The following is a 26,196-nucleotide window of genomic DNA, read 5'->3' as shown; positions in this document are numbered from 1 at the left end:
ACTCAGCCCCCACAGGCTCCCGAACGTTCTCTTCCACCACACGCAACGCACCTCCCCCCCCTCACCCAGCACCCGCGGAGCGAGCGCGCATGCGCACGCCGCCTCCTCCCCAACAAAATCTGCCCCCGCAAGGTGGCCCACCCTAGCAACAGGGCTTACCTCACTGCGCACCAATCAGCGCCCAGCAGCGCCCGAATCTTCCAGAGTTTTCCTCACAGCTCCTCTTCCCCCCCGCTCCCCTATCAACCAATCAATGCCCGCTTTTTCGACTTCTGCACCAATCAACCCCGAGTGTCTGCAAAATCCCGCCTACCGGCAGCAAACTTCCTGCGTTTTCTAATCGCCTTATCACCGCACCTCGAAATCCCTCCGCGTCCTCAGAAATTTCTCGATTTTCGGGGGTCTCAGTTCTCGCACGAAAGATCCAAACCTCCCCTTGTCCCTTTGAAGAGGGATCAGAGTGGTCGAAAGACGAGTATTTTTCACGGCGGTAGTCTTTCATTTGGGACTACTTTGAGCGGCGGAGGGACACGTCACTTTAAAGGAGGTAAGACCCGCCTGAGGGAAACCGTATAAATAGGGGTTGGTCTGCGTCACTCGGGCAGATAACAGCTGCCGTGAGGAGGAGAGTTGTTGCTGGCGAGCAGGTTCCAGGGCCGGAGATGTGAGTCGGGAAGCGGGGGGAGACCTGGAAGTTAAGCAATATTATCCCTTGTTGAGGAAGAGGCTAGGGAGATAGAAAGCAGGGATGGGTGGTGCTAGCTTCGGTTGCTACAAAGGCCTGTACAGAGTCTTAGGCTTGCGTGGAAGCTGTCGTTGAGAGTCGAGGAGAAGAAAACGGAAGTATGGGGAGAGAGTAGTGGAATAAAATGGTGGAGGTTATTGTAGTTTCCTTAGGTGGAAATAGGTGGCTGAATCACTGGCTCGGGGAGGGAAGCAGGGCAGCCCCGTAGTCGTTAGGTGCTTCTGTGAGGTTCTGTAGCAGCTGCGGGGGCCAGGTGGTGGCGTGTTGCTTTGCCGCACTGCTGCGGCAGGGGTGTTGGGGGAGTTGAAGGGCGCACGATAGTAGCCAGGAGTTGGCGATCTGCAGGGGGACAATGTCAGGGAGGTTAAGAACTCTGTTCTCAGAAATGTTCTAATAGGCAAACACAGGAGTCCAGGGCTTGAGATCTAGTTGGTTGAGAGCAGAAAGCATGAGAATGTCAGCAGAAGAGATTAATAAAAATGTCGTTAAAGTTACTATTTCTGAGGTAGCAGAAGTGACTTATTTCAAGTAGCTAAAGGTTGTGTGACTGTATTTCACAAGTTAATTGAGGCTGGGTGGTTTTGCATGTTTTACAGTTAAACATGCAGATCTTTGTGAAGACCCTGACTGGCAAGACCATCACCCTTGAGGTTGAGCCCAGTGACACCATTGAGAATGTCAAGGCCAAGATCCAGGACAAGGAAGGCATCCCCCCTGATCAGCAGCGGCTGATCTTCGCTGGCAAGCAGCTGGAAGATGGGCGCACCCTGTCTGACTACAACATCCAGAAGGAGTCCACCCTGCACCTCGTGCTGCGTCTGAGGGGGGGCATGCAGATCTTTGTGAAGACCCTGACTGGCAAGACCATCACCCTTGAGGTTGAGCCCAGTGACACCATTGAGAATGTCAAGGCCAAGATCCAGGACAAGGAGGGCATCCCCCCTGATCAGCAGCGGCTGATCTTCGCTGGCAAGCAGCTGGAAGATGGGCGCACCCTGTCTGACTACAACATCCAGAAGGAGTCCACCCTGCACCTCGTGCTGCGTCTGAGGGGGGGCATGCAGATCTTTGTGAAGACCCTGACTGGCAAGACCATCACCCTTGAGGTTGAGCCCAGTGACACCATTGAGAATGTCAAGGCCAAGATCCAGGACAAGGAGGGCATCCCCCCTGATCAGCAGCGGCTGATCTTCGCTGGCAAGCAGCTGGAAGATGGGCGCACCCTGTCTGACTACAACATCCAGAAGGAGTCCACTCTGCACCTCGTGCTGCGTCTGAGGGGGGGCATGCAGATCTTTGTGAAGACCCTGACTGGCAAGACCATCACCCTTGAGGTTGAGCCCAGTGACACCATTGAGAATGTCAAGGCCAAGATCCAGGACAAGGAGGGCATCCCCCCTGATCAGCAGCGGCTGATCTTCGCTGGCAAGCAGCTGGAAGATGGGCGCACCCTGTCTGACTACAACATCCAGAAGGAGTCCACCCTGCACCTCGTGCTGCGTCTGAGGGGGGGCATGCAGATCTTTGTGAAGACCCTGACTGGCAAGACCATCACCCTTGAGGTTGAGCCCAGTGACACCATTGAGAATGTCAAGGCCAAGATCCAGGACAAGGAGGGCATCCCCCCTGATCAGCAGCGGCTGATCTTCGCTGGCAAGCAGCTGGAAGATGGGCGCACCCTGTCTGACTACAACATCCAGAAGGAGTCCACCCTGCACCTTGTGCTGCGTCTGAGGGGTGGCTGTTAGTTCTTGTGTATCTTCCTCTACAAGATTGCCAGTAGTATTTGTTTTTTGCACTGTAGTCTTTTAATGTCCTAGTGTTAAGTTAAATGCAAGGTTAATGCAAGCTTAAGTAACTGCTGAACTGTGTGTTGAAATGCTAATAAAGTTTTATGTTGCACATCAATTCGTAGTCTGTCTCAGTTGAAGCTAGTAAAGCTGGTATATTTAAGTGACATACCTACTGTGGCGTTCTCCCATGGCAATTCAAGCCTCTGTGTAATGAGGCTATCACGGATGAAACACATGCAGGCTAAAGCCTTGCCTTATTTTAAGCACCAGTACCCTCTTCCTAGAACTTCACGAAAAAAGATTGCTATTGCCAAGCAGGATAGTGACTCTAGAAAACAAGAGTCAGAGCAAGCAAAGGTGGGTCAGAAGGGATGACTATCAGTGCAATGCTTTTGTTTCAGGTTTTTGGGTAGCTTTCAAATTGCAGGGTTTAAATTGGTTAATTCATCTTTGAGAAATTAGTGGATACATCCACTGTATGACACCTGCATGAAGTCGCTTTTGTATCCTCTTTGGAGGCTGTACTGGCCAATTGCCTTTTTTTATCCTTTTTCTCTTCCCTTCCTTCCTTCCCCTTTTACTGTGGGGGGGGGGGGGGGAGCATATATAGTCCAGAGATTGCCTGTTGTAAGCAAATTGGAGTGCCTGCTGAGGGGTGTGTGTGTGGTGCTGCTGAATGGCTTTGTGTGGATTATGATCTGGGGAGGGAAGAATTCCAGGAAGCACTCATTTCTAGTGTGGGTGTAGTTGTATGCTACAGAAAGTTAAAAGGGAGTAATAATTAGCTCAAAACACCCTGCAATATTCTGCCTTCTTAAATATTGAATGGAATTTGATGGGTTGCTGAGAGTTAAATGCCAGCTTCTACAAAATCTGACATAACTTGTTCTTACCAGGTGGGTTAACAAAACAATGTGAATAGATGTTCAGAGACTTGCGGTGTGAATTGGGTTGTTTAACTTGCATATAAAGTGGCTGGTGTTAATAACTCAAATCCTCCTTTATAGAAGCTAGGTGGGTTGTAAGGATTAAACCTGTGAGGATTATCCCTACCTGTCCTGAATTTAGACGGCTGATCAACCTTTTAGGTTGAATCTTGGCACCCACATGCTGTATACACAGTATTTGCTGGTACACTTTGCTTTTCACCAAATGCCCTGTGTTACGCACCATTTGTATTTTTATTTTTTTGGTCTATTGTAGGATTACTGGTAAAAATTCATTCCTCTTCAGTTTTCCACATAATATTACTGAGAGTGTTTATTGGGGGTGCGTATGGTGTAGTAATGGTAGAAGCAATTGTGGGAAATTACACTTCCATGTTAATAAAAACCTGCCCATTGTAATAAAGTAGGTTAAAGTGCAATTTTTGCAAGTTACAACTGTAATAGTGTGTGTGTGGGGGGGGGGGGGGGGTGTTTTTTAGAAGGGTTTTCTTTCCTGACTAGCATACATAGCTGTGCTGGCAGGAATCTAAAGTTGGTGTAGTCCCATGGAAAACTTCTGTGCTGGAGATGTTTTTCATAGATTATTTGTTTCCTATAATTTCTTTTTGTTTTGCCTTTCTGTTCTGTGCTTTTTTTCAGTTCAGTCATCTCAGTCTGGGTGTTTTTAACAGCCCACTTACCCCTGTTTTGGTAGTGTATGAACTCCCTGAGCACTTCATAGTCCGGAGGAGACGTGGTACTGAGTTACTTAGCTTTCTGTGCTGATGATTTGCTCCATCATAAAGCTGTCTGCTTTATTTTCACTGTTTCTTACAGTTGAGAGGTCATTTGACAAGTTTTAATAGTTAAGCTGTACTGTGTAGTAATAGTTAGGTTTGCTAACTTGACCAGATTACTCAGGCTACAGGTGCGGTTGGTCTTTCAGGTATTTATGTGCAAGTCTGTAAGTAGCAGATACCCTTTTCTGTGTCAGTTACTGAAAGAAAACTCACAGAAGCATTGCTCAAATTTGATGCGGAACCCAGATATACTAGATCATCTTAAGTGCGCTTGGCTTTGCACAGCCCCAAAGCAGGCTGGGGCCCAGCCTGCTCTCCAACAAGTGATCTGTACACACCTGAGTGGGTCTTCACAAGTTTCCCTGTGGTGTGCTCACTCTGGCTTTTTTTCAACCCAAGCTGAATCTGTGTGGAACCCGTTGCCTTTGCTGGTACTCCCCAGTGTTCCTGTTTGTAGATGGTTTGTAAGTGGAGCCACGCATGGATCCTACTTCGGATGTTGCATCCAAGGTAATAAGCCGTGGGGAGAGGGGAAGACCTTCAGGTGTTCAGCAACTGCTGGAGCAGCTCAGGTTTGGTTTAGGTAGCCAGAGCTGATTGTGTGAAACTATGAAGGTGTCAGTGTGGTGTTCTGCTGGGAGATTCCTTAGGTGAGGCTCATGCTGAGTATCAGCTGCATTTGGCTTACTAGAAACAGTATCTAATAGCACATCTTGGAAACCAAACTACCAGCAGCACGGTAGGACGCTGGAGCAACGCTGCAGCAGTAACCTGGCTGAAGGAGGGTTGGTCAATGCCGAAACGGACATCATAAATGTGTCTAAACAGGCTGCGAAGATGCTAGGATACTTGTACTGTCCTTCCTGCTTCTCTCATGTGAGCTCTGTTACCAGGGTTTCTCATCTCTCTGATCAGGCAGAGATCACTGCAAGAGATTTCTTTATTAAAAGAATCCATTGCAATTTATCGTAAAAGATGAGAATTAGGGGAATTACACGTGTGTGTGTAGTTTATGAATTACAGGAGATGATTTTCCATAACATTTTATATACTGAAGTTATGAACAAAAAAGGACAAAGTATGTATGTTGCACCAGATAATGTGACTGATAGTTTAATTAAGATTCAAAATTATTCTTACAGTTGGTGGTACCTCAATTCAACCTGTTTAGATTTAAGTATTTCTAGCTAAACTCGAGTTTAATAGTCTTCAGCCCCAATGCATGTGCTGTTAAAATGGGATAGTCAAAGTGCTCCAATGTAGAACAGATTCTGGTCACATCTTTTATCCTGCTATAACCTGAGCTTTATGATAGGTTTTTGCATTTTTTTTCTTACAGCTTCAATTAGTTTCAAATTCTGCTTTTTTATTCCAGATTTTCAGTGCTTTTTTGTCTTCTGCGCTTAAATATAAATGTCTCAATCTGTTTTAAGAAATCACATAATACTGTTTTACTGTTTTTGGAGTATATTTAGTGTTTTGCTATATTAGCAACTACTCTAAAACATAGTGATACAAAGGAGATGAGGATTAAGGGGAGAAGCAATTGAAATACCCAGGTTTCTGCAGTACTGGCTATAGTTCCAAAGACATCATGTGGTAGCTACATTCAGAGATTGTTGCTTAGTTGCTCAATTTTATATTTATGGAACATTATTGCATTATCAAAAAATGGTGTTATTTGGAACTGGTGGGTTTTTTTTTAACTAGACAAATTCCTGATAGCTGTTTTGATACAAAGAGTAAGAAAAGCGACTTTAGTTCTCACAATTGTATGCTTGCGTATCTTTTTGGTAATTTGAAGTTTCCTCTAGAGGCTATTTTCTTAAGCATCAGGAATTCAGCAGATTTACGTAATGACCACAGGATGTCACTGTTGCTTTACAGAAGTGTTAATTTAAAACGGTACTGCTGGATTTTGAACTTTGCTGTTACTCGGTTGTGACAAGCTTTCTTGCTTGAGTGTAGTATTTCTTCAGGCTATAATCGTACAGAAAAGGTTATTCTTCCATTTAAGGAACGTGAGAAGTGGACGGTTCCTTTAAAAGCTGAGAAATATAGGGAGAGCCTTTAAATATTACGATATAAGACTAGTAGTTACTGAAATACTATCCTTTAAGTTAATTGAGTCCCTGAGGCCATCAAAGAAGTTCTTGCAAGGAATTGTATGTAAGTGTCAGGATATTAGATGGGACATCAGCTGGTCCCTCTAGAGGCAGGAGATTCCATCTGTGTAACTCTAACAAGTCAAACTGCTAAAATTTTCTCCTTCAGTATGGAGTTTGTATAAAAATTGTATGGAAAAAAAGTCTGGCTGTGCAAAAAATACTTCATATTTCCTCAAGTCTGAAGGTAATACTTAAAAGAAACAGTGCTCTCTTTTAGCCTTGTGGTTTGAGTAAGTGCTGGCCTACCATTGTTCTGGAGAAAATATTAATAGTCCACTGTACATGCTGCTATTACAAATTATCCCCTGCTATTACAGATTATCTTCTTTCCTGCTATGAAGATGATTTTGAGCTGCTACCACTACAGAGCAGTCCAGATCAGCATTGTGCTTAAACTACAGATACATGTAAGTGACTTTGATTTTCTGTTTACAGTATACAAAGAACATTTTATTGACCATAAGAGTATTACATTTTTAGACATTTGGTAAAAAATGAGCACTTAAGTGAACAGAGAAAATATATTTTAGGAAATAACACTTTTTTCCAGCTTTTTAGAAAGCTATTTTCTTCATGCTTGCTGTTGCCTACTGTTTAAGCGGATTCAGTGTCATTGTTTTTCCCGTTTTGTCATGAATTTCTGTGCTTCTTCATCTATTCTCTATATCAGAGAATACATTTCATTACAAAATTTCTTCCCGTGATTTGACTTCATCTCATTTAATAGTTCCAAGTCTGACTAATCTCTTCCTGGATTTAAGGCATCCACAAAATATGGCTCTCCTGTCGGGAGAAACTTTTGAACTCTTCAGCACTTCCGACTCATTTTCATCACTAAAATAAATACTGAGCAATCACAAGACTCTTCCTCGTTCCCTCAAATAAAAACTTTAAAAGGTAAGAGGATCACATTTTGCTTTTGAAAATGCAGGTTTGCATTTCGCTGATACTAAATTGTTCCTTTTATCCTCCCTGTGTACTACTTTGGATCGCTTTCTTCTGAGCCCTGATATCTACTAGGATTTTAATTTTTGGTGACAAGATCCTTTTTAAGCATCACAACAAGCTCAGCTGGATAGTGCACAACACTGATGTAATCCCATTACTGACCTCAGAATGCTGTCACTGACAAATACAGTTTTGGGTAGGTCTTTTCTGCCTTCCTACTTAGTTCTCTGAAATGGAAATGCTAGTGTTTACCCTAGTGTGCTCTCTGTGAAAGCGTGTGCGCATGTGTGCATGCATACCAGTATTTATGTTTCTCCCAGCGGCTTTGTTTCTATTTTGCTGTGCTGACCTCTCAGCTGGCAGTAATTCTTTTCCCAGCAAGCAGCACATTCTGCGTCCTCCATGTAAGCTCTTAAAACCAGATGCGCAGAAACAAATCTGTTACAATGCACTTCTGTGGGCTGATACGATTCTTTGAAAGGTGAACTGACTCCCATAAAGGCTAAGGGGAATGTCCAAGAGGATTTGTGCTTACAAATCTCAGTTAAACTTCTGAACCTGATTTCATGCCTGCTGATAACAGAGTAAATTAAGAGTAACATCACTAAAGAAAACTGAATGGAATTAGTGCAAGGCTGGAATGAAGGAGAGGAGAGATGAGTCCTGGTCTTGCATTTCTCAGCATAGGCTAATTGTTTATTGGCTATCCTATCAGTCTCAATAAATCATTAAACATGGAAAGAAAAAGTAGCTTTGCATTGTTACTGTGTCAGTTTAATTTTGCCACACAGGAATATGAGAAATAAGCTTGTGATTTCATCCAAAACCATCAAAGAAGAAATGGTACCTTTCCATTTACTGGGTGTATTCAAAGGAAGGTATTTTTGCAACTTGCATCTGATTCAAGAGGCCATCTGGGCATTTTTCTATGGGTGATGGCCACATTCCAGGAAAGCCCCCATCATCCTGTAGTCCTGCTGGATGAGGATTGCTTTAAGTTCTCATTGGACTGGCAGCAGTTTGAAGAAGGAAGCCACAACCTGAGTTCAGTATGTTGCCTTCATGACCATTCTCGTGACATGGCATTTACTACTTCCTAACGTTTTTTAGACCAGTAAGTGACTGAACTTTTGAGATTCCTTGTGGAATGTGTCCCTGCTATGAAACTGGTGATTAGGTGAACTCTATAACATTTTATTAGCTAATGCATTTTCCTAGTTGAGCTCTGGATCACATAATGTGGCTCTGTGAACCATCAGTGCTCTGCGGAGTACAGATGAGACACGCTCCACATAGATGATATGCTGTGAAAGGTCATTGAGACTGTAAGTGCTGAATGCTACCCTGCACCAGTGTTGCTGGAAATAATGATCACACTGCCTCCTCAAGCCTTAGTTTTATTATAGTATGAGAGAAAAAGCTCAGAAAGTCACTTGGTTTGGGCTGACATTCTCTGTTTCCCAGAGGTCCAGTTTTGGGAGTGATAAGGGTGTGCAAGCATGGTCTCAGCTCCAAGTGATTTTAGAGATGACCTGTGTGTGCTCCCAGAAGTAGCCTTTTCCAGACCTGTATTTCTTTATAGAAGCAACCCATTAAGTGGGTGCTAATGGCAGGTTGACTAATGGCCTCAGTTTTCAGGAACTGGGGCTGCTTTGTGTGATCTCTTGTGCTTGTGATGAGCAGCTGACACCTTATACTGTGCAGGTTAACATTCTGGCTAAGATTTGCATTGCTTCGTAACTAGGGTGTGTGAAGATTTGCATTGCTTCGTAACTAGGGTGTGTGAAAGTGTGTGAGGAGAAACTTCTGACTTCCAGCAGAACAGTTGCCCTCAGTTCCCATGCATTCTTGCCTATCCTGGGGCTAATTGAGGGATCCTTGTGACTAACCTCAGAACCAAACCATGAACTGTAGCACATTCACGAGTCAAATCAGCCTGCCTCCTATTACACTGGAGCGAGCTGTTGTTGAAAGCCACAAGATGTTGCTTCTCCGTATGTGCAGGCAGGGGTTAAGCATTATGAATTTGCAATAGCCAGCCAGCTTTCCCATATAAGAGCACTGCACTCATTGGCTCACAGTTTTACAGAGAAATCCATCTAGTCATTTCCTGTGCAAACCCTTCTTCACTTTGCAAAAACCTATACTGTTGAGTGAGTAATAATCAGTGGTTATTCCTTCTCACAGGCAGCCTGGATTCCCTCATGGACCACCAACGAGGAGTTCCATGTCGTGGCGTTGGTAGAAAGTGCTGATATGAGTATGGTTGTCTCTGCAGAGGAAGAGAGCTCTCATCCATGGATATAAACAATTTGAGGTCTTCAGGAAATGCTTCCATGCTTATTAAGACTTACTGGTATTTGATTTGGTTTGTACTGAGTGATTATTTAGGCTTTGGAGGATCAGTTGGGACTCCCTGTCAGATCAGTTCTTGGGTGGAGCTTGCAGCAACTCAGGGTAAGTGCTGGGCTCTTCCTCTTTTGACAGCAGGGCTTTTCTTGCGCTGTGCTACTCAAAATGGCTTGGTAAAGTACTAGTAGGAAGCAGGGCAGGTCTTGAATAGAGAACTGAAAATTCAGCTGATAAAAAGAGTGTGCTCTGTTTTTTAGGGAGATACAAAGCGGCTGCATGTATTACAGGGTCTGTTTTTAAGGACCATTTTGTTCTTGCTTTTAAACAGACTGTACTAGACTGACAATAAATAACTCTCTTGAGTGCTGAGGAGAAATGGAAACTGCAGTTGAGAAATGATTTTGTGGAAAGGAAGCCAGAAAAGCACAAGCGAACTATTACGGAAATACAAATAACCCTCTATTTGTAGAGGATCAGCAAACATACCAGTAAGTGTTTTGGGGAGGAAATATGACTGAAAGGGGATTATAGGGTGTACGCCTGTGTATGCAGAGGGGTATTTGTCATTAGAATGCAGGCTAACCTGTATGGCTGAATTGTAACAGTTTCTCTTGAAATCAGCCCTTAGATTTCTTGCTGTAAGCTGCATGAAGATGTAACTATTTTCTGTCTAGAACTAACTACGCTTCTCTGCATCCTAATCTAAACCAGAACGCTTATGCTGTGTTGATTTACCTCTGTGCTGGTATTGCCTGTGGAGTCTGACTCTAGTCCCACAAAGGGAGATTTCTCTTCAGAGAAAGTCTGTTAACCATTTGGAGGGAGTGCATGCAAGTAAGACAGAGTTATTAACAGAAGCTCTGGTTCAGGTTGGTAATCATGGATGTTGCTTTGCTACCTCACAAACTAAACTATGTGTGAATCTTTGGTCTTATCTTGACAACAGATAGCTTGCACTGGGTGTAGGTCTGAGATGTTGTGAGAGATGCATGAAGAGATGTCTCAGAAGTGTGAAAATGGAGTGCAGGCCATATTAGATGAGACAAGTGGGCTGACTGAATGTTCTGTTGAATACTCAGACTCTCCATACAGCAGATCTGGGTCCAGGTTTGCTCCTGGGAGAGCTTGTGCTGTATTCAGGCTATGAGCATTGTGAGTGTCCACATGGCAGCTGAGCTGTGTATGTGCCTAAGCTGACATGGATAGCTGTAACTGGCAGCCTCCAACATTGGGGAGATCTCATATCCCACCCATTTTGCCCCAGGCTGCAAGCAAGAATGTGTAAAAGGAAGGCAATTTGTGCATGTGTTTTCCTTGTAGAAATACTATCCTACTAGCAGAAGACAGAAACAAATTTAGTGCTCTGTTGCAACAAAGGCCTGTACTTAATCTTATCTTTTTGGCCACTTGGTGACTAGCTTGTATTGGCTGCACTGAGACAAGAACAGTGTCTGTAGTCTCCTAAAGATACACTTTCTTTGCCTTTTATGTAAGGAACCTGTGCTGCTGCCAACAGGTGAGGTCATTTCACAAAGGGGGTTCCAATGTTCTGCAGACAAGTTGCCTATATTTCATGAGCTGCTTTTGAACGTCTTCCCCGTAGGAACCCTATTTAAGGCCTTTATCCTTCATTCAAAGCTACCTAGTTGTGCAGAGTTTTACTGAATCCCTCTCTCAAGGGACCCATAGTCAATTGTGGGAACTTCAGATCTGGAAATATGTTTTCCTCTATGTGAAGCACTGCATATCCTAGGTGTGTGAACAAAATGCATTTATTCTCCTGCTCCTTTGCAGGGTTAGTCTCTTGGTGGGCGCATCTTTAGTAATCTGCAAGACCATCTATACTAGAAATGGATAACTTCACAAATGGGCAGCCAGGCCCAGGACAGAGAAACAGGCTGATTGGACTGCTGGAAACGGATGACAGTATCCAGGAAGATAAACCTACATCTAGTAAAAAGGAAGAAAGAATAGGGCTACATGGAAAGAAAGGAGAGCCACAGCCCTTGGAGACACCTTATCAGAAGGAGAGCAGCGACTATGCTCCTAAAATCAAAATCAATCTGAACTTTCGGCCAGGACTTGTCAGCAAGTAAGTAACTGTTGACAATTACACAGGGATGGGATCCCTGCTGATCCCTGTGGATTCAGTGCCATAAACTTTACAAGAAGCTAAACTAAAAGTGGCAAGGCAGAAATATTAAAGGCATCTGGTGGGAGTAGTTAAAAGCAGAAAGGGGACTATTAGCCATTTCCCCCTGCACCTGGAAGGTATGTGTATAGTGTGCATTCTGATATGATAGGATGCATCTGAACTAGCACCAAATAAGCCAAATTGGACATCAGAGCAGCTTAGTATGGAGCCCTATGCAACTGAACTGTTCTTGCCAGGAAAAGGGTGTAAATAGCTTAGGGAGCATTTCATGCCATGTGATGGGACTGATTCTGGTCCTAGAGCTATCTTGGGCTTCTCTTTCTTTGTGTTCTGGATGCATTCCAGGATTGTACATTGGGCTGGATCTGGGAAAAACTCCAGCTGATGGAAACTGCAGCCACATGAGAGAATTCTGGGAAATAACTGTCTCTATTTTTCCTTTGACTCAAAAATAAAATAGTTTAGTTGTTTATCTGTCAAACTCCTCTGCCTCCCTCCCATTTTCTCATAGTAGCCCACTGGAACTGACTGCATGTTCTTGTCTTCCTCTTTCCAGAATTTTTAAACACTTTGTATTTTTTCTGTAGCCAAAAGGACCCCAATCGCTTTGACAGAGACAGGCTCTTCAGCGCAGTCTCAAGGGGCAGCCCTGAGGCACTGGAAGGCTTACTTGAGTACTTAAGGAGGACTTCCAAATTTCTCACCAACTCTGAATACACAGGTAGAGCCTGCTTAGTAATCCCTAAGTGATTTAGCAGAGGCAGGACTTGTGAGCACAGAACTGGGTAGTGGAGAAATATCACTTTCTCCATCCTATGCTTTTATTTTCCTAATGTCCATCTGAGGATGGAAGATGCCATTAATTATGTTTCTTCAAGCCTTGCCTCTGATACCTAATAAAAATACTGAGAAAGACTTTTAAAATAATTACTGTATTTGGTCCTATAATGGGTACCCTGGCTACATTGGATTAGGAAATATAGATGTGTAGAAGCACACATGCATCCTGTTCAATGTTCTTTTTCTACTAGATGCAAAGACTGGGAAGACCTGCTTAATGAAAGCCCTGCTGAATTTAAAAAATGGGAGGAATGACACAATCCCAGTTTTACTGGAAATAGACCAAAAGACAGAGAATCCCAGGCCACTTGTCAATGTTGCGTGCTCTGATTGTTACTACAGAGGTAAGGGTTCTGTGCCAATGCTGCATCAGACGCAGCCTCCCCATCAGACAGATGAGATGTGCAGATACGAGGAAAAGGAGGTAAATGGGAGCTCATGCTGCACTGCACTCCCAGGGTTCTGGTGCTGTTACCATAATAGCCTGCTCACTTTTTAATTCCAGTTTCCAGTTCTGGTACTGTGTCCTCTTCAACCTTGAATTATGTACTTTACCTCTGCAACATTGGTCCCAGTCTATAGATTAAAAGTGATACACGTGTAATAACCCAGAAATATGGGAGGATTTGCTTGGAAAACTTTTAAAGCACTTCTATAAGTGGGGGAAAAAAGTAGCAATATTGAAGAAAAACTGCATTAAAGCATGAGTTCTGCCAGCTGGTTATTCTTTTAATAACAAACATGCAAAGTAGCCATGTACATGTATGGTTGTCTTTTTCTTATGTTCATAGTCATTTGGGATCATGGTACCAGCCAGGGATATTGCCTTGTCTTAGGCTGAATTCCTGACAGTTATGGGGCTTGTATTCTTTCTTAGTGCTTCTAATCAGCTTTTCCAAAGAACATTATTAAAAGCCAACAATTACCACCTACCTACCTAGCAGTTAGATTGCCAAATTGCTGTGCAGAACGTACAGCAATTGTTAAAGCAACACACCTTGCTCGAGGCCTTTTCCTGTTCTCTCTGACAGTAGAACTGCCTGGTAAATTTTGCCTGCTTCCATAGGCCAGACAGCACTCCATATTGCCATAGAGAAGAGGAGCCTGGATGTAGTGAAACTTCTGGTAGAAAATGGTGCTGATGTCCATGCCAGAGCCCATGGTGAATTCTTTAAGAAGAAGAAAGAGGGAATTTGCTTTTATTTTGGTGAGTCAGTGTGAAATGTATTCTTCTGTATTGTTTTGTTGTTGTTGTTGTTGTGTATGCAGCCACTAATCCTAGCTGGGTTCCTCTGTACGTGGGCTGCCATCTCCTCTGTCCTATTATAATCCAGGATTTCTTGACTTTTTTGAATGGGAAGATCCTTGGTCAGACTAAAGTATCCAGTGAGCACTTGCCATCGTGCTTGGCTTTATGTATTTAATCCCATCAAAGGAACTTCAGACGGAGGCAATGAAATATGTGGTTGATGCAGCCAAATAAGGAGTCTGGGAAAAGGTTTCAGCTGACTCCAGAAATAGGGAGAAACTGTTTGCTGTAAAACGCTTTCTGAATCTAGAGGCACTGAGAAAGAACTTGTCTTGTGTTCTGCTGGTAAAACTCCAGGCTAAATATATTTTCCTAAAATCACCTGCCGTTGTTGTTGTTGTTGTTGTTGTTGTTGTTTTTACCCCCTCCCCCCCACTTCCCCTCCAAATGCTGTCCTAATCTCTTCAGGTGAACTTCCCCTCTCCTTGGCTGCTTGTACCAACCAACCTGAGGTGGTGGAATATCTTCTAAACAATCCCCACCAGAAAGCCAGGATCCAGGAGCAGGATACACAGGGCAATACAGTGCTCCATGCCCTGGTGATGATTGCAGATGATACCGAGGAGAACACCAAGTTTGTGAGCACAACCTATGTTGAGATCCTGAAGGCAGGTGTGAAGGTTGACCCAACGTGTAAACTGGAGGAGATAGTGAATTATGATGGATTAAATCCTCTGCAGCTTGCTGCCAAAACAGGCAAAGTGGAGGTAAAGACAACTGAAGGGCATCTGTGGAGCTCTGTGAAGCTGAAGTGGGACTGCAGCATGCATCCTCAGCATAGCAGCAGGGTTTGATGTAGCAGCATCTTGTACCCAGCTCATAGTAATGCTGCAGACAGTGGCAGTACCTAGAAGACATAAAGGAGGCTTTCTCTAGGCTACTCCTGTTATGGTCCCTTTCAGAGCCACAGCTGATCACTGCTACTTTCTCTCCCAGCCAAGAGAAGTCTGGTCTGAAACAGGTTTTACTCCTGGAAGAGTTGATACAAGGTTTAGTTAGGTGTCTGGTGTTTGGGTACATAGTCTGATGTTAATGTAGAAAACAAGGTGTTCTGCATTTGGAGGTAATTTGAGTACATCTGGGTAATTCCACTTCTTCATTGCATAAACGTTCTTTTGGTGTGCATCCACTTTCTCTTCAGATCTTCAAACACATCATCCAAAGAGAGATCAAAGATCCAGAGTACAGGCACCTGTCACGCAAGTTCACTGAATGGACCTATGGACCTATCCATGTGTCTCTCTATGATTTGTCCTCTATTGACAGCTTTGAGGAAAACTCTGTGCTGGAGATTCTGGCCTACAGCAGTGACACACCAGTGAGTGCTTTTACCAACAGACAAAGATAGTAACATTTTTTTTCTGGCTTTTCCAGTGTTACTATATAGTTACACAAATCATTTCAAGTTAATGTGTTATTTCAGATGATTGTCTTTATGGGAAAGAAATGCATGATGACATATTCGCACTTTTTCAATTTATAAACCACTTAGAATATCTCTGTTAATCTATAATAAGAGAGAAATTTTGGATCTTTTGTTTTTCCTAAGCCTTGGTTCATCCAAATATCTTGATGGACCCAAGCAGATGTGAGTTCCTATAGGATAGTTGATCTTTTTCATGCTGAAAAGCCTGACAGAATAAGCCTTTGTGTGTGCCCTAATTGCAGCCACTGAACTCCAGCCATGAAAAAGACAATCCTCAATAATTTGGTGTTCCTGTTGACATGTGGGTGCATTTTTATTTGCTGGATTTTTTTTTCACATAGAATCGATATAAGATGGTGGTTTTGGAGCCACTGAACAAACTGCTTCAGCACAAATGGGAAACATTTGCTTCCAAGAGGTTCTACTTCAGTTTTATTTCGTACTTGTCATTCATGATCATCTTCACAGCCATTGCCTACTATCAGCCTTTGCGGGTAAAGGTGGGTCCCTTGTTCTTTAAATGAGAAAAGCCTGAATGGATGGAGCTGAAGTTTTAAAAGGCTCAGGATGGCTGTCACAACTACTTCTGTCTGTTTTCAGTGTTTGTTTGTTTGGGTTTTTTTTTCTTGCAGCCTTCATTTCCAGTGGAGTTCACGGCTGGAGGCTTCCTGTGGGTCTCTGGACTGATCATTATCTTGCTGGGAGGCATTTATCTAATTTTTGCTCAGGTATGGGGATGATGTCTTGCCTAGCTACATTGTAAGAAAGAAAGAAACTGTCACTAATGTATGGGCAACAAATTCTGTTATCCTGACATCAGGATGTGCACAAGTATAGATGATAGGGGAATCCTGCTCTGAGACATTTACAGTGTCAGTGGGATCTAGCACTGACAGGAGTGGCACAAACTAGAGTGGGAAAGGTGAAAAATAGAGTCACAATAGCAAATAATTAGGAGACACTCTTGTAATTTATGGTAGTAAAATGCATCTTTAGCATTTCTGCAATCTATTAATAATGACATAGGGCAATGCTATGGTTCAGCCCTTGTTTATTCTTTGCCCACTTTTAAATATGGGCTTGCTTTCATCCTTGAAGAGTGATTAGCTGAAATTTGGGATCTTTGGAACAAAAGCAGGAGACAGAATGAGTGAACCTCTCTGTTGTGCAATAGGTTATGCCAGGCAGGATTCAGTCTCTAGCATGCCCTCTTGTAATGAACAGCTACTGTTGATTTTTCTCTATTAGAGTCTGTATCTGCGAAGGAGACGCCAATCTCTGAAGACTATGTGCTCCGACAGCTGCATTGAGATCTTGATGTATGTCTCTTGAGTTTTTTGGGCAATGAAAGCATGGCTGAAATTGGTTTTCTGCTGTGGGCAGCTAAGTTACCATAACATTACTAGAGAGATGGTGAGCAGGAAAGACTTAATCTCTGCCACTGTCTGCCACTTTGCATCCCCTCCCTGCTTGTTGCCTTCATGTCACATCTTGTCATAACCCTTCGTTGTGATCGACCTGGGTAGGGTCTGTCTTTGGGTTTGTACATTATCTGACACAGTGGTGGCCTGATCCTCAATTATTCTGTAGTTAAGAATTTATACTTAAAATAAAAAATTAAAGTATTTAATCATACAGTCACTGTGGCTCAGATTTTGTCTAAGGGAAAATAACTTCTCTGTTTTCTGGGAAGAAATGTGTATAGATGCATGTGTGTGCATGTGTTCATAAAGGTTATGATTCTTTTTGATTTTATATCAGTTATGTAATCAGTTAAGAGTTTCTATACTGTGAGATAAACTAGTTTGTAACAAACCTGCAACAGCTTCTTGGTTGGTTTGGTTAGTTTATATAAGCAAATCCTGTTCTAAGTGCCTGATTAACTGTTGCTTTATATGCTCCATGTAGCCTGGTAAAATGTGTTTGTTTTTCCTTCTAAAACACAAAATATTCGCAAATGGGCCTTTCTGTGGGGATAAGTCACTGCATAACTAATTCTGCTTCTTTGCATAACTAATTCTGCTTCTTTGCAGCTTCATCCAGGCATTCTCATTGCTGTTGTCAGCAGTGCTGTATGGTGCAAGTTCAGAAAACTATGTAGCAGTGATGGTTTTCTCCCTGCTTTTGGGATGGACGAATATGCTGTATTATACTCGGGGCTTCCAGCGCACTGGGATTTACAGTGTCATGATACAGAAGGTCAGTACCCAGAAACAACCTTGTGTAAAAAGCTCGTGAAGAACTGGTAAAAGTCCTGCAGTTACTTTTCTTCTCTCAGGGACCATTAAAACCATAAATGAAATTGATGTATTAACTCCAGAAATTGGAGAAGACTAGATTAGTATCTTCAAAGAAGTACAACTGAGGCAGAACACTGGATTGTTGTCTGTGAATATAGCAAATGGGAACAGCTGACACTGCCAGAAAACAAAACTAACAGTCAAAACCAATGTGAGTTTTCTGAAACTGTTAAACTTGGGCTGAGAAATATTGCCAGGTCTGTGCAGGAGCCTTGGACTTGTAGAGCTGGACAAAGTGAAGGTGAAATGAGATGCCAGGGAAGAATTGGTCCACATCTGTGTGAAATCCAGTAGAGAGAAAGCAAGCAACTGTGTGTGTTGGAGCAATCTGGAAAATATTTATTTGTTTGAAAGAACCAATTAATACAAACATGACAACAAATGTTTTTGTGGTGCTCTAAAATTAAGCTCCAAACATTGTTGCTTACCTGAGGAAATAGTTCAGCACATACTACTAGTTTCTTAAAGTGGATAAAAGCATTTCCCAACTTGGTTTCAGGACTGGCTTTGTTACTGGATTTGTTTTATGACAAATGTGATAACAGGAAATCATACTGGCGATTTCATGTGAGATAAAGACATTGCCTCCTGCTTTATGTTTCAGACTATCCTGAGAGATCTGCTACGTTTCCTCTTGGTTTATATGATCTTCCTATTTGGCTTTGCTGCCGGTAAGAACTTGCTCAGCATCGTGGTATAGGCTGGGCTGAAAGAAGTAGATTTTTCTGAAGAGGATTCACATTCTGTTTTTCTCATAGCTCTGGTTACTCTGATGGGGGATGCTCCTGCAGTCTCTCAGAACAGATCTGTTGCTCAGATGGAGGATGCTGGGAACCATGCTATGTACGGCGGGCTATTTGGTGTCTCTCTGGAGCTCTTCAAGATCACCATTGGGATGGGTGACCTGGAGTTCCAGGAACATGCCAGATTCAAATACTTTGTGATGCTTCTGCTGCTTCTCTTTGTGATCCTCACTTACATTCTTTTGCTCAACATGCTGATCGCACTCATGAGCGAGACTGTCACTGATATTTCTGGCTATAGCAAAAGCGTCTGGAAGCTGCAGGTGAGATGCTGTGCTGCTCAGCAGTCATGTCATGGCCCAACCTCCTACATGATTCTCATAATATCAGTGATAACAGTGCATGTTTGTCATAAACCTCAGCTGTAAAACTTTTTTGTATGAATATACAGTTCTTGGGACTAATCCTAACATTTTTAGGTGTATTTAAAACTCATACTGCTTGTGTGCACCAAGACTGCCAGCCTGTAGATCTACGTGCATAAGTGACTTGAGAGAATTTTCTGTCTGTTACTGTTAAGCTAAGGAGTACTTTAGGGTTGCATTACAGTGATTTTCCAAGTCAGGATAGTTGCTGATTGGGAAAGATTTAATCCAAAGGAGAGACTGGACTCTGCATGTCTTTTTTCTTTTTTTTTTTTTTCTTTTTTTTCCTGATGTGGACTTCTACTTCTAGAGAGCTATTGCTATTCTAGAAATAGAAAAGGCCTGGCTGTGGCGCCAAGGTGGAAAGAGGAGATCTGGCTGCTTCCTTTCAGTGGGCCTCAATAAGAAAGATGAGAGATGGTGTTTCAGGTAAGATGTTTGCACTGTTATGCCTTACACCCCATTCTAGTAATGGAGTTCCTTGCTTATTAACTCAGTAACTGGGAACCACCGTAAGGAGTTGCAGCCCTGACTCAGCACAGCTGCTGAACCACATTATCTTGGACATCTGCAAAGCATTTGGTTGTTGGTATGCTGGAAGCTTGAGAGCTATTTGAGTCCCCAGCATTGTCACCAAGATGTGGCCTGTTTAACCCACATGCGTGCAAGTGGTTATAGCAGCAGGCTGTCTGATGGTTTCTCTGCTGCTGCTAGCATAGCTGTGCCCACAGTGGGCTGTGATGGGAAGGGTGTAGGCTGGTACTCCCTACCTCGGTAACATGCAACATGAGTGCAACACGAGGGGGCAGCACGCCTCCTCTCATATAGGGGCTGGGAGAGCAAATGAATCTTCATCCAGCAAAAGGAACTGCAGGCAGGCAGCACTTTGGTAACTCCAAAGTGTTGTGTTATGTGTAGTTCTGTGGAGCATGTATAGAGAGTAGAATCTAGGAGGCTCCTTTTTTTATTAAATGTGTTCCCTAGTAGGAACTGGAGTACTTAAAAAAAAAAAAGTTTAGACCTACATAAAACATACTGTGAAAAGAGATATTTATGTCACAGGGCTTAAACTACAGAAGATCTTTACTCAAAGAAAAGCTCTTCAGAGTATTGTTGCTACACCAAACTATTAGCACTGTGCTGGCAGGATGAAGTTGGGCTGCAATGCTGTACTCTATGCATCAGTCTCTCTTGTATTTTGTCTCTCCAGAGTAGAGGAAGTTAAATGGACAAATTGGGCAAAGGAGGTGGGAGTTCTCAAGGAAGACCCTGGTAACTCCAGTGATTCAGAAATAAATCCAGAAGGTGAGATATAGCATGAAGAAAGGTCTTCAGTATTCTTTTGACTTCCTGCTCAGCAAGTACTTTTTGGGAATAGAAACATAAATCTTAGGTAGGCCGATTTGCTTGTGAAATTGCTTCCACACCGGAAGCAATTCCTTCAGGAATAGCAGTCACTTGTGAGCTGACCAAACAAAGAATCAGAATAGATTTGTATCTGATTGGAATTTGGCAACAAAAGAGGAAATGTGCAGGAAACACTGCTGAGAGAAGCAAGGGCTGTTCTTCCCTGTGATTCAGACCTGTAGCCCAAATGCACTGTGCTTTTGCAGGAAAGGTAAAATTTAGGCCTACTTGCAGGTGTTAAAAATCACAGGGCATTTACAACACAAATCTAGGCATTAAGACTGCAAATCTTGTCAAATTCTACATTAGGTAATTGGGTTTGCTTCCCTCTTTATGCCTGAGAAACAACTTTTTGTGGTAAATGGAGAGCTGCTACTTTTCCTAGAAATACTTTGTTCAGTCTGGCAGATCTTTGGCAGAAGCTTCACCAGAATTAAATGCAGCCTCTTGCCCTTCCACCATAGTTTTCTCCCAGATGCTAGCTTTCTAGGAATGGGGCAGTTATATTTAAAATACTGTTGCATGTGTGTTGGGTTTTCACTAAATTTGCACCATTCTAAAAACTGGATCCCTTTGTTAGCTTCCTGCTGACAAAGGGCTGCTGTTTTTGTCTCCTGCTGTAGAGACAAGATCATGGAAACGGATGCCACAGAAACAACTGAGATCAGCTGTTCCAGAGGAGCAGTCACTATTGCAGCCCCGGCTATCAGCAACTGAGATGATGCCTCTAGAGGGACAAACCAGAAATCTTTAGCACAATTTCTGGATTGTAGCCTTGCTCTCATCTGCAAAAGAGTTCTTCCTATAATGCTGGAAGAATTGAAGGCATTATTAGTACTAACATGCATTTCATCAAAGACTGGTTCAGCCTGTGGCTTTAAATATTTTCATGCACTTTATTTCCTCTGAAGAAATGATTTTTACTCCATTTTCTCTGCCTGACACTCATTACAATGTCTAAATGTGCAAGAATGAGAGCAAAATCATAGTGGCAGTGGGGAGTGGTCTGTGTCAGGGAAGGTATGTGAGCTGTATAGAAATAATGCTGTTTGCCATAAAGAAGCAAAGGATTGCGTGACCCATCTAAAAACAGGCTGACTGTTCTCCTCATGTCACAAGAGGCTGCACTAAAGTGCTGTAGAATAAAGAATGCTATAAAAGCATAAAATATTGCTAGGTACGGAAATGGCTTCTGTGCAAAACACTATGTGAGATGTGTGGACAAATGTTCAGGCTTCAGTCGTCAAGAGCCACATAACAGTCTTTGTCTCAGTGCTTGCAGTGCTCAGTGTTTAGACTGTATCAGAATTCCCATTTTACAGGAAGGCAATGAAATCATTTGCACAATGTGCACGTTTCTTTAACAGCATGAAAGTGATACAGATTTCTTGAAATTGTAACCTAGCAAGGCAAATTTCTGAAACATCTGTCTTATGATTGTCTCTGTAGAAGGTAACAGTGGAATCTTACATATATGGCTTCTGAAAATTAGATGGGCCAAAATGTGTGATGTGGTTAACATTTCCTCTCAGACTTAGCGGGCTTATCTTGCCCTAAATGGCTACGAGGACTTCGTTGTTTTTTGTAATATGCACAGTGCCTCAGAGAGGATGGGAAACATACTTCAAACTGTGGAAAAATTAAAAAATGAGCTGTCACACTTTCAGCCCATGTTTAAAAACAATGCTTGAAGTATTCCTCTAAACTACCAGTATAGCAACTTACTTAATTGAAAGTGCTCATCCTTGGATTTATTTTAAGACCTTCAGTATCTCAAAAAGAAGAGATGATGTGATCAGTGGTGACTACAAAACCTTATCAAACTGCCAATTGCAGTTCGTGAATCAGTGTGCTGACCCTACTGCCATGCTACTCAACTGTTGTTTTTCATGACCTCATGTCAGTTTATGCAGCCACATCTGAAGCTGTAAGAGCCTAGCCCTGGTTTTGGATACATTTTTGATAGTGGGAATTGTTAGGGATAACCTTGAAAAAGCTACAGACTAAAAATTGTGGCAACACCTTTCCTTCAGTAAGATAAACTGTGCAAACCTAGATCCTTCTGTCTAGTCTAAGCAAGTGAAACCAGAGGCCTGTCTTTTGGAAACGACCATTTTAATTCCATGGCCTATTGCTTTCACATGACTGGCAACAAAAGCATTATTGTTAAAAGTTGTTCCCTGCCCCAGCATTTCCAGCAGGCTCTTCCCCTGTGCTGGACGCTGGTCTCCGCAGCTTCACTACATTGGGTTTCTGAGTTATAACTGAATTCTCTCACTCCACCTTCTGCTGTTTTCTTGCTTTGTGAAGCGTTCAGCTTCTTTTTCCATCTATGGCTTTGTCCTAAGTGTGCCCAAGATTTGGCAAGGTGTTCAAGTTGCACAAAAGGATAGGCCAACACATGGTGATCTATTGCTGTGCTTGATGTTTTGCTGTGGTAGGGATGCTTTGAGATTCTCAAGAAATGCAGAATCAAATCTGCCATCCCTGCCTGGATCTTAATAAACAACAAAAGAGAAATCACACCTGTTGGTAGTGTTTTTGATAGGTGTGGGCTGTGACAGCTTGCTGTCACCTGCTTCTTCAGACATTCTTTGAACCTGCTGCTGTTTAAATTGCTTTCTTAAGCTTGTAGTATTAGTTATTGTTTTGATCTGCATCAAAAATGCTGCCAAAAATCAAGCATTCACTGTGCTTTAAAGTCATGCCACAGAAAAGCAGTCCAAGGCCTCTGCTGTCTATCATCCTTTCTTGAGTGAGCTTCAGACAAGGACAGGCAGATGCAGCAAGCATCTGGCCTGGTTGGTCAGGAGATTTAGCAGTGACCAGACTCTTGTACGGTTCTTTGTGCTCATGGAGAAAAAGAGAATTTTGAGGAGTTATGATCTCTCTGCAGTGCAGTCCTTCCTATGAAGCTGAGATGAGCAAGTACTCTTGAGAAGATTAACATCAGTAAAGCATTTTGGGAAAAACCTCCAATTTTCTATATCCTTAATTGATGCACAAGGCTTGTCTGTGGTTTCAGCATCTGAGCCACTTCCCACTTTGGTGGTGTTACAAACAGGAAGGCTGTCTGGAGTTTACTTTGTAGGATTTTTGCAGTTCCCTGCAAGAGGACAGAGTTACGAGCTGGTTCATAGCTTTGAAGGCCTGACAGGATTTGGGGTCTGCTATTAATAGATGATACTGTTTTGTCAGGACATACTTCAGTCATTTACACAAGAAATGAGTAACAAATGAACCTAATCTCTCCCTTCTACTTCTTGTGATGGATAACCTCGCCTGCACGGAGCCTCTGTCTCGAAGCCATCGCTGTACAAAGCTGGGAGGCTTTGCAGTGCTTTCAGCTGAGAAAACGGAAACCTTTCTCAAAACTCGGTGAATTAATAAGTGCAGTTTCTCTCCTCAGTCTCTGCTGTATGTCTGCTGCTGCAGAGACTCTGAGGGTCTGATATGCCGCTGGGAGAAGACACCAACAGCTCTCATTATTTTCCATTCAGTTACGGATGCTCAAGCCCTCTCATGCAATTTGGCCAAAGCTGCAAGAACACAGAGAGCTGAGATTGTGTTGTTTCCAAACTCCTGCTCTACTTGATCACTATTTACCTGATTATTGCTCCCTGTGGCCTCTGTACCAGGCTCCAGATGTCTCCTGCTTGGAGTGATCTCACTGACGATTTGCATGGTTTTCTTAAAAGAGGCTTCGTGCCCGATTTCTGTGGTTCCAAGCTCCCCATGAGGCCATTTTACTCAAAGGTATCAGATTTGTTCTTAACCTTCCTCAAGTGCTTTGCAGCTTTGCACATTTAGTTTTAATGCTTCCCCCCCCCCTTTTTTTTTCTTTCAAAGCATGCTCTAAGGCTGAGGAAACCATGGGGAGGTGTATCTGTGCCTCAGTCGGTCAGTTCTCTCTTCATCTCTTCATGACCCCACTTGCATCTTAGCATACTTTCCGTTGTCCCTCTTTGTAACTAGCAAAAGGAGTCGTTGAAATGTGACAAGCAAAAGGGCTCAGACAAAGAACAGATGCTTCACGTAAGTCTACATGAGCTGCAAAGAGCTGTTCCTGAAGCAACGCAGCTGGCAGGTTTCTCAGCTGGACTGTTCCTGCAACTAGCAATGACTTTTGTGGTAGCTGTGGATCAGTTTTGTTCTTCTTTTCCTTCTTCAAGAAATTGCATTTGTTACTCTGGGACTTAAAAAGTAAATGGAATTTAAAACATGGTATTTTTAAAGAAAGCTGTTCCACTTTGCCATCTCATGTCTGCTTCAGCAGCACAAGTAAAAGTGGTGCCAGACAGGACCAGCATCAGAAAGCTGTGTGCGTCACTGCCTCATGGTTGGCATCTAGCTGTTATTAAAATCTGAGTGCAGAGAATATTTAACTTTCTCTTTTGAAGTTATCTTTCTCAGTCCAGATACCTGAAATGTGGAGTACTACAGCCTTTATGGAGCATGAGGTTCTTTGATGACTGTCTAGTGTTAAAAAGAGGGAGCCCTTGGAAGAAAGGAGCTGGAGGTAGCCAGAAAGTCTGCATGCCTTTTTTAGTGCTACGTTATTTTCTGAAAATGCTTGGAAAGTTTACGCTCTCAGGGCAAAGACCACAGTGTCTCTGGAACTGCCTGCTTCCCTTCCCCACCCCCAGTCTTTCCGAGGGACTTTCTATGCAGTTAACTCTTCTAATGGCTCAATGTTTGCTGGTTGAGCTCACTTAATGCTTGTAATAACAACACCCTGCAGCTAGACAACATTTGCTGCACAATACTCTGATGACGTGAACCATCATGAACCAGTTCTGTGCAAGTCTGGTCCAGACTGGGGAAACAATACGGTGAGATGAGGGATCATTAGAAGCCAAAGAATTATTGGTAGAGGGGGATAGAAACGTTCAGGATCCTGTAACCTTTCCTGGCTATCCTGCTGTAAAATGTCAATGTTTCTGGTAATATACGAAATAAAAAGGGAACACTGGTTCTGTGTGTGTGTGTTGGGGGGAAATCTGTGCGTTAAAAAATAGCTATGATGAGAGGCATCTAAGAACTGACGTTTCTTAAATCCCTGCTGTGAGTTCACTCAAGTGGACCTGTTTGCACTTTTCTACGGGGAGTTGCATGTCCATGCAGCAAGGAGAAGGTAGTCAATGCAAACATAGTCGCTGGAATGTTTTCTAGATAGATCCTATTGTGCTAGATATGCTCTAGATGCTGGTAGACAAAAATGGAGACACTGCTAAAAATTGCCTTTCAGTAACCTAATTTACTGAAGCAGCTTTTTGCATCTGCAGTATTATTTAAATGTTATTAGTATACGCCTTGAAACCTCAAGTTAGGAAATCCACAATAGAGTGACTTTGTCTCAGCAAGCAGCATAAGACCTGCAGACCTGGGGAATCATCAGAGGAAGAGAGCAGCTTTTGCCCTACTGAGTCTCAAGTCTTCCTTCCTTCATCTTAATGCTGGGAATAATGAGATCCCTCCTCTACCTGTTCTTCTTAATGAGTGAGTCTTATTTCTATATTTATTTTCACGATATAGAAAAAAAAAAGGCTTTAGTCTAGAAATGAAGTGATTTTTGGAGAGTCATATCAGTCCCTTAATGTGAGCCGATAAAATAATTCTTATGTAAGAAGTTCAGGATGTTGGGACTTGTATGGAATAAAAGCCGTTAACTAAGGGTTTTCTAATGTTTCAGATGAGTTCATACATTTGAGTGGAGAGAGTATTATGGTACTCATCCTTAGTGCAAGAAAGGTGATTGCTGGGTGAAATTCCTCTCAAGTGCAAAACTATATTTGACCTTTTATAGTTTTTTATTTGTTTGTCTGTTTAGTTGTACTGAAATAGCTGAGAGTAGAATTT

General features: G+C 42.7%; 2 protein-coding genes across 5 annotated transcripts; both read left to right on the top strand.

Annotated features, from left to right (window-relative positions):
* Positions 1-575: 575 nt before the first annotated feature.
* On the top strand, positions 576-2,653 carry UBB (ubiquitin B). The gene is made up of 2 exons (XM_062592523.1): positions 576-664; positions 1,342-2,653. The coding sequence occupies exon 2, from the start codon at positions 1,348-1,350 to the stop codon at positions 2,491-2,493; it is 1,146 nt and encodes a 381-aa protein (XP_062448507.1). The 5' UTR covers positions 576-664; positions 1,342-1,347; the 3' UTR covers positions 2,494-2,653.
* A 6,821-nt stretch (positions 2,654-9,474) lies between these two features.
* On the top strand, positions 9,475-25,309 carry LOC134149553 (transient receptor potential cation channel subfamily V member 2-like). Of its 4 annotated transcripts, none has more exons than XM_062592774.1 (17): positions 9,475-9,697; positions 10,061-10,220; positions 11,527-11,824; positions 12,475-12,608; positions 12,919-13,071; positions 13,794-13,934; positions 14,445-14,743; positions 15,178-15,354; positions 15,804-15,962; positions 16,095-16,190; positions 16,711-16,781; positions 17,496-17,661; positions 18,367-18,433; positions 18,521-18,828; positions 19,241-19,359; positions 20,141-20,235; positions 20,961-25,309. In XM_062592774.1, exons 3-17 carry the CDS (start codon positions 11,583-11,585, stop codon positions 21,089-21,091), a joined length of 2,358 nt encoding a protein of 785 aa, XP_062448758.1. In that variant the 5' UTR covers positions 9,475-9,697; positions 10,061-10,220; positions 11,527-11,582; the 3' UTR covers positions 21,092-25,309. The 4 variants fall into 4 exon arrangements, with proteins under 4 accessions (XP_062448758.1, XP_062448757.1, XP_062448759.1 ...); XM_062592773.1 differs by having other exon boundaries at positions 9,475-9,837; XM_062592775.1 differs by having other exon boundaries at positions 9,475-9,837; positions 20,918-21,054.
* Positions 25,310-26,196: the final 887 nt, after the last annotated feature.

This window comes from Rhea pennata, chromosome 20 (genome assembly GCF_028389875.1).
Source record: "Rhea pennata isolate bPtePen1 chromosome 20, bPtePen1.pri, whole genome shotgun sequence".
Classification (NCBI taxonomy): domain Eukaryota; kingdom Metazoa; phylum Chordata; class Aves; order Rheiformes; family Rheidae; genus Rhea; species Rhea pennata.
The sequence above is the reverse complement of the archived record's forward strand: the minus strand, read 5'-3'. Positions and strand labels throughout refer to the sequence as shown.

Excerpts from the sequence above, each read along its gene's own strand:
- UBB (XM_062592523.1), top strand. The coding sequence starts at position 1,348 with ATGCAGATCTTTGTGAAGACCCTGACTGGCAAGACCATCACCCTTGAG.
- LOC134149553 (XM_062592774.1), top strand. The coding sequence starts at position 11,583 with ATGGATAACTTCACAAATGGGCAGCCAGGCCCAGGACAGAGAAACAGG. Across the intron at positions 15,355-15,803 it reads CCTACAGCAGTGACACACCA|AATCGATATAAGATGGTGGT; the intron begins GTGAGTGCTTTT and ends TTTTTCACATAG. Across the intron at positions 16,191-16,710 it reads TTTATCTAATTTTTGCTCAG|AGTCTGTATCTGCGAAGGAG; the intron begins GTATGGGGATGA and ends TTTCTCTATTAG.